At 39.8% G+C, this 13,333-nt stretch overlaps 1 protein-coding gene across 1 annotated transcript in view; it reads right to left on the bottom strand.

The window, feature by feature from the left end:
- Positions 1 to 2,320: 2,320 nt before the first annotated feature.
- LOC134356766 (metabotropic glutamate receptor 7-like) overlaps positions 2,321 to 13,333 on the bottom strand; it is an 854,194-nt gene continuing 843,181 nt past the window's right edge. Inside the window, exon 10 of the mRNA XM_063067868.1 lies at positions 2,321 to 3,661. Within this exon, the coding sequence (XP_062923938.1) occupies positions 3,612 to 3,661 (50 nt within the window). The 3' untranslated portion in view covers positions 2,321 to 3,611. The remainder of the gene's footprint in view (positions 3,662 to 13,333) is intronic.

Below are 13,333 nucleotides of genomic sequence, written 5' to 3' on the forward strand. Positions count from 1 at the left end.
GGTACTGTACTTGTTTACTAAATTAAGTAATTTTGTAAATTTGCGATGGCTTTGCTACAACACAACATAGCTGCAGTCTAAAAATCCTCTGCAGCTTCATGAGCTCATTTGGCACCATTCCAGGTTGCTGCTGGTTGGCCACAGTCAGAGCCCAGGGAAGTCCATTTGGAATCATCCCATCCAAAGCAAAAACAAATACACTTCTTAAATGAAAACCCTGCATCAGAAGCAAACGGGTGAACTTCTGATCTCAAAGTCAACTGAGGATTCCTCGATCTTACAGTTTTCGTCAATTGAGGGGGACTCTCCATCTCGCGTTATTCATACTTATTGTTTATTATTATTATCATTATTATTTTATTTTTGTTCTTTTGTTTTGGGGCTGAGGGAAAAAAATAGATCAGCCATGATGGAATGATGGAGCAGACTCGATAGGCTAGATGACCAAATTCAGTTCCTGTATCTTATAGCTTTATGGTGTGACATTTGCACAACTTATCTTTTGCACACTGGTTGTCCACCCTGTTTGCACAATCCTCCATTGATTCTATTACCATTATTGTATATATTGAGTATGCCTGCAGGTAAATGAATCTCAGGGTTGTATATGGTGACACTTACAGTATGTACTTTGATAATAAATTTAATTTGAACTTCGAACTTTGCATAGCTATTCTTTTCTCCTAAACTTGTTTGGGATATGGTAAAGCTAATTAAAGGTCTCAGATCAACACAACCCAGAATTCATTTAAAAGTTTATTAAATTAATTAAACAATACAAATAAAATAATATAAATGCAAGCACTACAAATAATATAACATAAAATCTTACAACAAACTACAAAAGATTATTTGATATAAAACACTACAAAATATCGTGCACTAAATGTGGCCTTTGTGTTTTAGCAACATCACACACCTTTAATTCATTTGACTGAAAATTAACTTCAACTCACATGTATTTCAGTCGGATTATGACTCTGAACATGACTCTCTCTGGAAATCACTTGTAAGAGCTTGTCCCCAGTCATACAGGTGATCAATCCTACCTGCAGTTACTTTGCAAGTTGCCCAAGGACCTTCATTTTAAAACACACATCATACCCATGGCAATCTGGTTTCAATGCAAACCTCTTCCTTTCTATTGTAACATAGTACCAGAAATTCCTTTAAATTAATAAGTGCTTGTCACAGAAAAGCTTTGTTATGGTGAAGTAAAGTTCCTACTCTAGTGAGCATTTGTCTGTTTGACAAATCTTTTGGAGAAAGCAGTTAAATGAGTTCTGAACTTGGATTAGTCATGTTGGAACCACTGAATGAATGACTCTTTATAGATTCTTCAAATCAACATGCTTTTTTCAAGTTTCTTTGTTGCTCATGATATGCTAGGATAGGAATTCTGGTCAAATTTATTTGTGAAGTGAACAATTGTCTTTAGCTGCCTGATTGTCTTGCTGATTAAGTGTTTCCACAAAAGACTTCATAAATGTTTAATAGATTGTAATGTTTGTTGGGACATACTGAGGTTGTGAAAGAAGAAATGCAAATCTAATTGTTTTTTGGTAATGATTCAACATACTTATTTGATCACTTCACCATTTTGTTATCTGCAGTTGCAGTGTTACTTTCAGAATTCTAACTTTGTCTGCTCATTTTGTATTGAGGTAATATTGTCAAAAAAAACTGAACACAGTAAGCAAATCCCGTACTTTTAGGCCTTGGGCTAATCTGATTATCTCAATCCTTATAATTTTTAAACTTAATTCCTCCATTAAAGCCAGTCTTGTCTTTGCTGCATGCTTATGTAATGCATGCTTTTATACATTCTATTTGTTACAGCTGCTTTTTGCTGTAACTGTTATTGTCATATCTATACACAACTCCTACATCTCTAAATTCTTTTCTATTTCTTAATTCCTCTTAGCTATTTCCATTTGTTACATACTCTAAGCTCCAATACTTCTTTTTACTTTAACAATTTTATCCTTACTTACTCTGCTTCTATCATTAGCTTCAGTAGGTCTTTTTAACCTGCTATACATGGTCCCAACTGTTCTGCACTTCATGTACTCTGCAGATGTAGGTGTTTCTCACATGTAATCCTTAGGGCTAGATGCTGACTGGATGAGAAATGTCACTGTTCCTGTGACAGCTATGTCTGTCAAAGTTCAAACACAATTTTTACTGTACCTTCATCACCGCTGGCTCATCCTACTCCCAAATATTAACTGCCCAGATGTTCAGGTCATATAATCATTCTGGCAAATAGCTTCTCGCAAAGCAGCAAACATATAAACAATATCTGTATGCATTAGAGTGCAGCTACTTAAACATTCGATAATATCAACGCTTTTAATGTGTTGGCAGCAGTGCTGAAACTATTACCTAGACTAGACAAGGAAAGGTAAGATTATACTCTGCTTGTTTGTTGGAATCTTGAAGGACAAGGGGGAATTTGATTATAACGTTACATTTTGAGAAGAGGAATATGGGGAAGATGTTTCCCTTGATGGAAAAACCTGGAACTAGGAAGTCAGTTCCTAAAAGTAAATGTTTTCCCATTGACAGGAGACTTCAGAAGGTTTTTTCTCTCTCTTTGGTGACGATGTGTCTATAGCATCCTCTCCCTCTCAGAGTAGTGGAGCAGAATCTGTGAATATTTTAAAGGTAGAAATGTATAGATATGTATAGGTAAGCAAGGTTTGTGGGGGTGAAAGGTTACCATAACTAGACAGGAATACAGCCAGATCAGCTATGAAATCATTGAATGATAGAACATGCTTAGGTAGCTTGCTCTTGCTTCTAAACTCATTTGTTGGTGCATCATCCTTTTATTTGTATTGAGTTCGTCACAATAGAATAATACCAGAAAACACCTTTTGCATGAATAGAAAATTAATCCAAATGGTTTTATTTCTTGTGCTAATACATTCTTTGACAATAACACATCATTGTCCCAATTAACAAGTGACCATAAGAAAAAAAAATGTTTGAATGAAGGAATATTCCACAATATTGGCACATAAGCAGCAAGATTATTGTCAATACTTGTTACAAACAAACTGTAGAAAATGAACATGCTTTCATAGTCCTTTATCACACAGCTCCATAGGGGACATAACAAGACATGAACTGTTGACTAAACAGGGAATTCCAAGACCAATTAATAAGTGTGACTGCATTCAGGAAGCAACAGTGAAACAGAAGCAACAAAGATGCACCACGCAAAACTTCACAAACTATATTAGATGTTTTTTTTTTCTCTTTGTCAAAAACTGCAGTCTGGAAGTACACTCAAAGACTTAATAGGCCCTGTGAGATCTCACTTGCTCATTGCAGTTTGTCCACAAGGAAAGATATATTGGTCTCAGCTCTGACTGATGCGTCAGGTCACGCAAATAACAATACAACAGTGGGTTGCAAGTCCAATGGTTGTTTGAAGGAGTTGTTTGTCAAGGAGCTTATCAAACACTTGGGTCTTCCGTGTTCAATCTGAGGTAAAGCCTGGCTTACAGGCTCCTCCACCAGCAGGCAGTAGGGCATGTGGAGGCCTGTGCCAGATGAATGACCAGATGCCTGAAGAACTTGACCTCCTCTTCAGGTCAGTGCAGTTAAATTACAAGGTCATTGTAGCTTACATATTTCTTTTTGGCTGCTGGGCCTACAAGGAAGTAATGGAAAAAAAAATTAGAGCTGGGACACATATGCTGATTAGATAGCATTCATACTCAATAGCAAAGACTCTGATTAATTACTGCAAAGAGCTTGTTGAAGTTTTGCAGATGATGAAATCTCAGCATCAGCGAACAAGAGATCAGTGTAGATAAAAACCTATGTTTATCAAAGTATTTTAAAAAATTGAATGCTGAGATTTCATGTTCCGAAATCCCATTCGTCTTTTAAACAAATATTTACCACAATGATCTCTTGCTTTATTGCGTTGTGAAAAATATTTTCAACATAATTTCATCACTGGGCTTAGATCTTAGTATTTAGGCCAGATGCATGCTCTGAATGCAGAGAAATTAGAGGCACTTCTATCATGTCGTTGCTTAGTTCAGAGACAGCATGTCAACTCCAAGTCAGAACATCTTGACAAAACAAAATTCAATCAAAGGGAAGAACATTCAGGTACTGTACATTGACATGCATATCAGACAATGAGAGTTGGCAGATAGTTCACCTGTGGACTTGATTAAAACAAACTTCATCCATGGTATCATCCTGATCGCAAGGCTGATATCTTATTTGAATGTCCTTTCAACCCCATAAATGTTTGATCTTAAAAGACTGCTCACTGCCATCTCTAAAAATGTCATTCCATTTCTGAAATCTATTTGCATAAACCCCTAACTGTTCTGCTCCTGTTCCTCAAAGATTCTTTTTAAAGTTCTTTTTGATTGGTTGCCTCACTAATCCTGAATCTCTTGAAGCATCTTTTAATATTATGTGAAGAGAATCAAAATAAATGCGAAGTGTTTATGACACAATTGTCCTGCTCTTGTCCCTAACTCATGTTCATTACAGTATGAATCAACGGTGAGCCATCCAGGTTCAGACTATTTTACTGGCCCCAGTTCCTTACACATTTGCATAACTTCCACCAAGGCTGAAAAGTGATCCCATCAAAATGTGACCCATATTCTGCTAAAAGCAGTGGTACAATATATCCATAGCAGATAATTTTGTGGTGCATACTCAGAACAATTATATCTATTTCTAGAACATAATTCATGCATGCCCTTGTGCTTTGTTTAACGTTGTTCTTTACTGCATGAACACCTTGCAAATATTTCTCACCAAACTGAACAATTCACAAGATGTGCAGTTCCATTGAACTAAGGAGGAATATCAGAGTAACACACACAAAATGTTGGTGGAACATATTAGGTCAGGCAGCAGCTATGGAGAGAAATAAACAAACATTGAAGTTTAGGCTGAGACCTTTCGCCAGGACCAGTCATCATTCATGAGTCCTGATGAAAGGTCTCAGCTTGAAATGTCGACTGTTTATTCCACTCTGTAGACGCTGCCTGACCTGCTGAGTTCCTCCAGTACTCTTGTGTCTTATTCTAGATTTCCAGCATCAGCAGAGTCTCTTGTGTTGAGGAATATCACATTCTTTGTTAGTGCAAATCATACTCATTTATATTTCCTGCTGTTCAGTTCTCACAGTGCAGACTGAATGCACCTTTACGTAAAAGAGAACATTCAGACTGACATTGTATTTTATATTAAATAGAGTCCACAAAGTCAAGCCTATTGTTCCAATGCAGATAAGTTCAAAGGCATGCCCTCACACTGTGCCAGCAACTAGCATGGTAGAGTCCAGTTAATTGGAAAGCCACTTTTATTTAGCATTAATTTTAAGAATGTTCCTGACTCTGTCTAGATTTAATTAGACTGTTAATCTCGGTTTGATAGAACTTAACCACATTCTTCTGATTTAAAATATTTTCTATAACAAACAGCTTCCTGGATAATAAGCTAATGCACCATTTGTAGATTTTTGTCTCAATGGTGTTATGAAGACTTAAGACGATTTGAATACTTTATTGCTTCTCCCCTCTGCATGCACCGCTTCACAAGTCTGTCCCCCACACTCTCTTTTGAATAAAGCTCACAACTAACACAGGAGCGGACAAAATGAAACTGCATTATTTTTTCACACATGAAAGAACAGTCAGAAAACATGGGCATTTCATGTGAAGATCAATTTGTTTCGTGACCAGCCTACAAAGTGGCTTGGGACACAAAATCAGTGCTGGTGCACAGACTGTGAAGATGCTATCAGCGCCATGCAAATATATTTTACATACCCCATCTGGCCTTTTAACATTCTTTCAAATAGCTTCAAATACAGATTTCTGAACAGCTATATAAATTACAATTTCACTGACTGTATTTATTCTGTGGGTCTGAGACATTTCACACATTCTTCGCTAATTTGCAATTAAAAGTTTTCAAAGGATACATATTAAGATCCTACTTAAGTACTAATTGTATGCAATCCTCCAATTTAAGAGTGTTCCAATTTTTGCATCCTTTATGATCTTGATGCGGCCTGAGCGTAAAATGTGGCATCTATTTAGGATGCAAAGAATGGGTGAAGCACGATTTTTTTTAGGCAAAAGCTGAAGTCAGCCAATCAAGGTGAAAAATGCCACTATAACTTTGTGGCATCTAAAAAGCTCTGACGTTGACTAAGTAACTTGCACACCCCCTCCCAGCTAGATCAAGGTATCCTAAAAGGTTTAACTTCTGAGATAAGATGGGATCAGAAATTTACAGACTGGCACCAATAGGGAACCTTTCTGAATGGTTATGTTGCAGTTGTACAAGAAGTTGATGAGGCCACTCTTTGAGTATTGAGTACACTTTTGGTCACCCTTTTTATAGGAAGGGTGTCAATAAACTGGAATGAGTGCAAAGAACAGGAGGTGGGACTTGAAATAAGAGATGTGTGGGTTTAAAAGAGGCAGGTCTTAGGACATTCTGGTGAACTATACCCCACAGGAGTTAGGACTTGAAATGGTTGTTAGTTAATATTTGCTTGGCTAATAAATCTATTTACAGAAACCAATGAAAAGTAGTTAAAGTCAAGTGGAATGGCCATGTTGGAGCAGCTTTTGGGATGTTGAGGAACAGATGTGCAGGCAAATTAGAGAAAGGTGTTAAAATAAATGGGTTGAAATAGTGAATAACTTCAACTTCTGTTATATGGCCTGGGACCTCATTAATGAAAGGAGTTTAGAGAGGAAAAAAAGTATTATGTGCTCCAGGATGGTGTCTTAAATTAATATGATGTAGATAGTCAACCAAGTGAGGTTGGTGTTTTGTAATGAGTCTGGCCAAGTCACTGACCTTTCCATGGAAGAACAGTTTGGAAGCAGTGACCACAACCTCTAAGTTTTATAATAGCTATATATAAGGCTTGGAAAGTCCTTGACAAGTAGGATTAAAGAAAATCCCAAGGCATTCTATTCATAAATTAGGTGCAAGAGGTGTAACTAGACACTGGGTAGGACCACTCAAGGATAAAGGAGCGAGGGCCATTTAACGATAAAGGAGGGAACATGTTCTCAGAGGCAGAGGGTGTGGATGAGGTCCAAAATTAGTACCTTGCTTCAGCATGTTAGGAGAAGGAGATAAAGGATATGGAGATCATTGTGGGTGCATGCTAATTTATTAGGGCATTTTGAGATAAGGGAAGTCTCTTAAAGAACAGTAAGGTGGATTCGTCCACAGGGTCTGAAGGGATATAACTCAGGTTATTGGGACAGGTAAGAGATGAGATTGCTGACAATATCTTCATGTCTTCTCCATCCACAGGCAAGGTCTTGCAGAGCTGGTGAGTAGCTATTATTGTTCCTTCATTCAAGAAGGTTAATAGGGATAATCCTGGAAACCATAGTCTGTTCAGTGGTCGTAAAGTTACTGGAGGGATTTCTGGGATAGGATTTGTGAGTAATTGCAAAACTATGGTCTAACTTTGAAGAGTTTTGAGAATAAGGGGATTTGAAAGAAAAGTTATTTTACAGAGTGTGGTTGATATCTGGAACTCACTGCCAAAGGAGATAGTGGAATTTGATACACCCGTGTTCAGGCAGGGCATTGAATAGACAAGGCATTAATGCAGGCAGATAGCATTAGTGTAGATGCAAAATATTTGGTTAGAACATAGAACATAGAAATCTACAGCATATTACAGGCCCTTCGGCCCACAATGTTGTGCCGACCATGTAACCTACTCTAGAAACTGCCTAGAATTTCCCTACCGCATAGCCCTCTGTTTTTAAAAGCTCCATGTACCTCTCTAAGAGGCTCTTAAAGGACCCTATTGTAGCCACTTCCACCACCACAGCCACCAGTGCATTCCACACACTCACCACTCTGTGTGAAAAACATACTCCTGACATCCCCTCGGTACCTATTTCTAAGCACCTTAAAACTATGCCCCCTCATGTTAGCCATTTCAGCCCTGGGAAAAAGCCTCTGGCTGTCCACAAAATCAATGTCCCTCATCTTCTTATACACCTCTATCAGATCACCTCTCATCCTCCATTGCTCCAAGGAGAAAAGGCCAAGTTCACACAACCTATTCTCATTAGGTAGGCCCTCCAATCCAGGCAACATCCTTGTAAATCTCCTCTGTACTATCTCTATAAGACTTTTCTTATAACCTGAACAGTCATATTTGTCAAGCAATGTTGCAAAATCTTCATAGGTTACAAATGATATTCTCAAACATGATAGACTTCATATCACTTCCTCTTATACATGTAGTGGGCTAAAAGATATGTTTCTTTTTTATTGTATTACTGTACATGATATCTGTCAGAGAAGAACAATGATTCAGCGAAACTCCTTTAATCCACTGTGATAAGGAATTCAGTGATACTGAACTGGCAGATTTGTCATATTATTGACATCCAAACACATTCTTCATTTACTTTAAAAAATGCAGTAGGATGGTAAATTTTCCAGTGAACCCGATAAGCTTAAAGGGAGTGCAGGAAACAGGATCCAGTTTCTGTACATCCTTTGAAAGCAGCACAAGAAAGATCACGTAATGAGCAAGATGGTAGCCACTGGAATTTTTGTATAAATGGACAGCAGATTATTAGAGATTTACTCTACTTCCTAAGCTTGATGTGCATTTGGTGAAGGGACTTTCACTGTAAATTCACAGACACACTGAATTCTTGGAAATTATTCCAGTTGAAATGGAAGAGGTAAAGGTACAAATAATGATGCATGGAAGCTGCTGAGTAACAAACTAGAAAAATCAGAAAATAGCTTTGACTTTCACAAATATTTTCAGTTACTCAGTGGGAAAGAAAATTTTCCTCATTCAGTCATCAGCTACCATTTTGCAATTTTCATCTGCACTAATTACACACAGTAGTTAAAATGAAGGTGAGAGAAGCCAATGAAGAGCAAGAAAACATTCTGAAAGTCGAATAAGGTAGACAATGCTAGAAATACATTACACATCAGACAGCATTAGTGGAGAGAGAACAAGTTAATGTTTTGGGTTTGCAACCACTCAAAATGTTCTCTCTGATGTGTTGGCAACACAAAAAATTGTGGAGGAACTCAGCAGGTCGGGCAGCATTCATAGAGAAAAATAAACTGTGAATAATTTAGATGAGACCCACCATCAGGCCTCAGGCCAAAATGTTGACTGTTGGCTTTCCTCCTTAGATGCTGCCTGCCCCGCAGAGTTCCTTCAGCATTTTGTATCTGTTTATACAAACATCTGAAGTCCCTCTTGTCCCCTGAATTTTCTGTTTTTAATTTAAACAAAAACGTCATTCAACTGTTCCTGAAAGTAAACAGATCCCATCAGCCTGCTTGGCTACCAGGGAGAGATACCAACATGGATAGGAGAATCTAAGCTTTATTCCCCTTGCCAAGTACAATTTAGATATCAGATATGCAGTATCTCCTCCCAAGTTTTTAAGATGTTATGTTAAAGTAAGTCCACACTCCGGTGACAGTATTTCAAACAGCTGCACAGGTGTTTTCTCCTTGTGTCCTGACTTGTATCTACCTCTCAACCAACAGAGCTGACAGTATTTATGGTATATTAAGCCACTGTCACATCTTGCCTGCACATTGCAAAGGACATCACATTAGCTCTGAGTCTTTAAGCCTACAGCATCTCAGACCTCCATGAATGCCGTGATATGTAGAAGTTTGCTGGTAGATCTAACCTCCAAATCCACTGCTGGTGTCCTTCAGTGAATCCAGCAGCAGAGTCCTGCATGCTAAAGAGAGGGTCTTCAACCATTTTGCAAATGGAACCTTAGTTTCACCTCAGTCACAGTAGTTCACAGGCAGTGACTCTTTCAATGGGACAGTCATTTGTTTAAAGTGATATTTTAGTATTTTAATGTATTATTAATTATTTCAATTCTTGTTTTCTTTTTCAGTCAGTAGTTTTTAAAAGCCTGACTTAGAAGCATTTAAAAATTCTGCAAAGTCTTTCATTATGGCCAGCTATCAAAGGTCAACATGGTGATCTTGGGAGAGACCAAAATGGCATTCAACCCAGGGACTATTTCATCATGTGGAAGCCTCTTCGACTCATGTGTAATCAGCTGATTTATCTCATGTGGAAGACACTAGCAGAGTGCCAGATATTTGAGAGTCAAGTGACAGAGGTGAGTGTAGTTGCTATTAATAAGGAGAAGGTGCTTGGGAAGCCTAACTTCATTGATTGGAGAAACTGTTGGATCCATTGTTATGGATGATACTCAGGGGTATTTGGAGCAATATGATAAAGTAGGCCAAAGTCAGACTACTCTTTGAGGCAGGATACACAAAGAAGAGTCAGTGATGTTGTTTACTTGGATTTACAGAAGTCCTTTGACACAGTGCTACACATGAAGCTGCTTAAGAAGATAGGAGCCTATGGTATTACAGGAAAGATTCTAGCATGAATAGAAGATTGACTGACTGGTAGGAGGAAAAGTTTCAGAATAAAGGGGGCCTGTTCTGGTTGGCTACTGGTGACTAGTGGTGTTCTGCAGGAGTTGGTATTGGGACCACTGCTTTTCACATTGCATGTTAATGATTTGGATGATGGACTTCGTGGTCAAGTTGTGGATGATACAAAGATAGGTGGAGGGGCAGATAGTGTTGAGGAAGAAGCGGTTCTGCAGAGGGACTTGGACAGATTGGGAGATTGGGCAAAGAATTGGCAGATGGAATAAAATGTAGGGAAGTATATGGTCACGTATTTTGACAGAAGGAATGAAAGCATAGACTATTTTTGAAATGGGAAGAAAATTCGAAAATCAGAGTTGCAAAAAGGGTTAGGAGTCTTTGTGAAGGGTTCCCTAAATGTTAACTTGCAGGTTGTGAGGAAGACAAATGTGATGTTAACATTCATCTTGAGAGGACTAGAATATAAGAGCAAGAATGTGATCCTGAGGCTTTATAAGACATTGGTCAGACTGCACTTGGAGTATTCTGAGCAGTTTGAGGCCCTTTATCTGAGAAACAATGTGCTGGCTTTAGAGAGAATCCAGAGGAGGTTCACAAGAATGATCCCAGGAATGAAAGGGTTAACATATGAGGAGTGTTTGTTAGTTCTGGGCCTGTACTGCTTTGTGTTTAGGAGAATGAGTGGAGATCACATTGCAACCTCTAAAATATTGAAAAGTATGGATAAAGCGGAGTGTATCTATAATGCTGACCCTGAGGGCACAGCTTCAAAATTGAGGGACATCCATTTAGAACACTGATGAGTAAATATGTGCTTCGCCAGAGGTTTGTGAATCTGAGGGTTCACTTCCACAGATGGCTGTGGAGGCGATGTTATTGTGTAATTTTAAAGCGGAGGTTGATAGGCTTTTGGTTAGTCAGGGCATTAAAGAAGACCTCCAAGGAGTCAGAGGTCTGGCTCACCAGTGAGGTCAAGTCAGGCCCACCTGGCCAGTTCAAGGCCTGACTTTACCAGCATGGCATCCTCCCACGAATCCTTTGGCCAATGTCAATGGTAGAGGCTCTTGAAAGAAAGATCAATGGCTACCTTTGAAATGGCTGGGCCTCCCATGTAGCCTGAGCAGCATTGCTTTGTATGGGAAGAGAAATAAATAGCAGCTTCCCTTCAACAGCCCAAATGAGGGGTTCATGGTTTCCCACACAAGAGACTCACTGCTCTACAGAGATTCCAAGACCCCAAAGTCTCATCAGCAGGCATTGAGGTCTGGACAAGCAGGAGGAGGAAGGCCCAGGGTTCAGCGGATATGGCTGAGTCATATCTGAGGCACAGAGATCTGGTAGGGACAGTGACGTCCGGTCATGCGGAGCTGGGCAGCTTCTATATAATGCACATCGACCTGCTTAGAGCAGGGACAGAAGCAAACTGGTCCAGGAAGAGGTGCAAGTAGCTGTCGAGGAAGTGTGTACCACCAGGATGGTAAGAATGGGGCATCAGGGAGCTTGGACAAGGTGGGAGCGTGCGCTGAAGCAGAAGATCTCCTGGTCCAACTTCTGGCAGGCAGAACCCCAGCATATCAAGTGCATGATTGAGGCTGTGTATGAGGTCCTGTCCAGTCCAGTGAACATTTTGCTTGGGGCAAAAGTGAGGCACCATCATGTCCTCTCTGCCCTTGCAGAGGGACCCTGGACACATCCTCAGCAGCTGCCCAAAACTGCTGAGAGAAAGCTGCTATCCCTGGCTACATGACAAGGTGCTGAAAGCACTGGCAGAAAGTATCTCCTCAGCCATTAACAACGGTAAGCGTCTCAACCAAACTAGAGAGCCCATTGCTTTTGTCAAAGCTGGAGACTAACCACAGCCTCAACCCAGATCCCCAGAATGCTTGCTCGCCAAAACACCTGACTAGCACATAAAGCTGATCTTGGTAAGCAGTTAAAGTTCACTGACTTCATCACATCATCATTCCTGAGGCCTGACTTGGTCCTTCTGGCAGAAACCTCAGTCAGGTAGTCATGGTAGAACTGACAGTCTCATGGGAAGACCAGATCGAGGAGGTGTTTGATCATCAGAAGGCCACATACCAGGAGCTAGTAGAGCCTTGCCAGGAAAGGGGGCTGGGGACATAATGTGAGCCTATCAAGGTTGAGTGTAAACATTTTGCTAGCTGCTCGCTCTGCAGAACCTACTCTCCCCTTAGCATTACAGGAGCTGCAAAGAGAAATACCGTCAGGACCATCACAGAGGCTTCAGAGCGTGCTTTCAGATGGCTATGGATCAAGAGGTGTGACCTGTGGACCAGTGCTGTTGGGACACAAGCCTTTGCCTGATTAACTCTGGCTGTGTCACATGGGCGAAGGTGTCTGATGTTGAATAACCCAAAATACCCAATAATTACATAACAGATGATGTGTCCCAGTGCATTCTAGAATGTATCTCAGCATTAAGAATTGAGACAAAGTGCATTCTCATCAGGGCCCAATATAATTGTGGTAAGACATATTCTATCTTGTATATAAATCCTTCTTGCAATAAGAACCATGATTCCGTTGGTTTTCCCAATTCCTTGCTGTACTTGCACATAAGCTACTAATGACCTGAATGCAGAGGGTGTGCAGCTGCCTGTAAATACAAGTGGTGCCACGGTAGCATAGTATGTAGCATAACACGATTACAGTGCCAGCAACCCAGGTTCAATTCTGCTGCTGTTTGTAGAGAAGCTGCATGTTCTCCCTGTACCTGCTAGGTTTCTATTGGTTGCTCAGGTTTCCCCCCAGTTCCAAAGACATAGAAACATTGAAACATAGAAAATAGGTGCAGGAGTAGGCCATTTGGCCCTTCAAGCCTGCACTGCCATTCAGTACGATCATGGCTGATCAT

The sequence above is a fragment of the Mobula hypostoma genome, chromosome 15, assembly GCF_963921235.1.
Source record: "Mobula hypostoma chromosome 15, sMobHyp1.1, whole genome shotgun sequence".
In the NCBI taxonomy this organism is placed as follows: Eukaryota; Metazoa; Chordata; class Chondrichthyes; order Myliobatiformes; family Myliobatidae; genus Mobula; species Mobula hypostoma.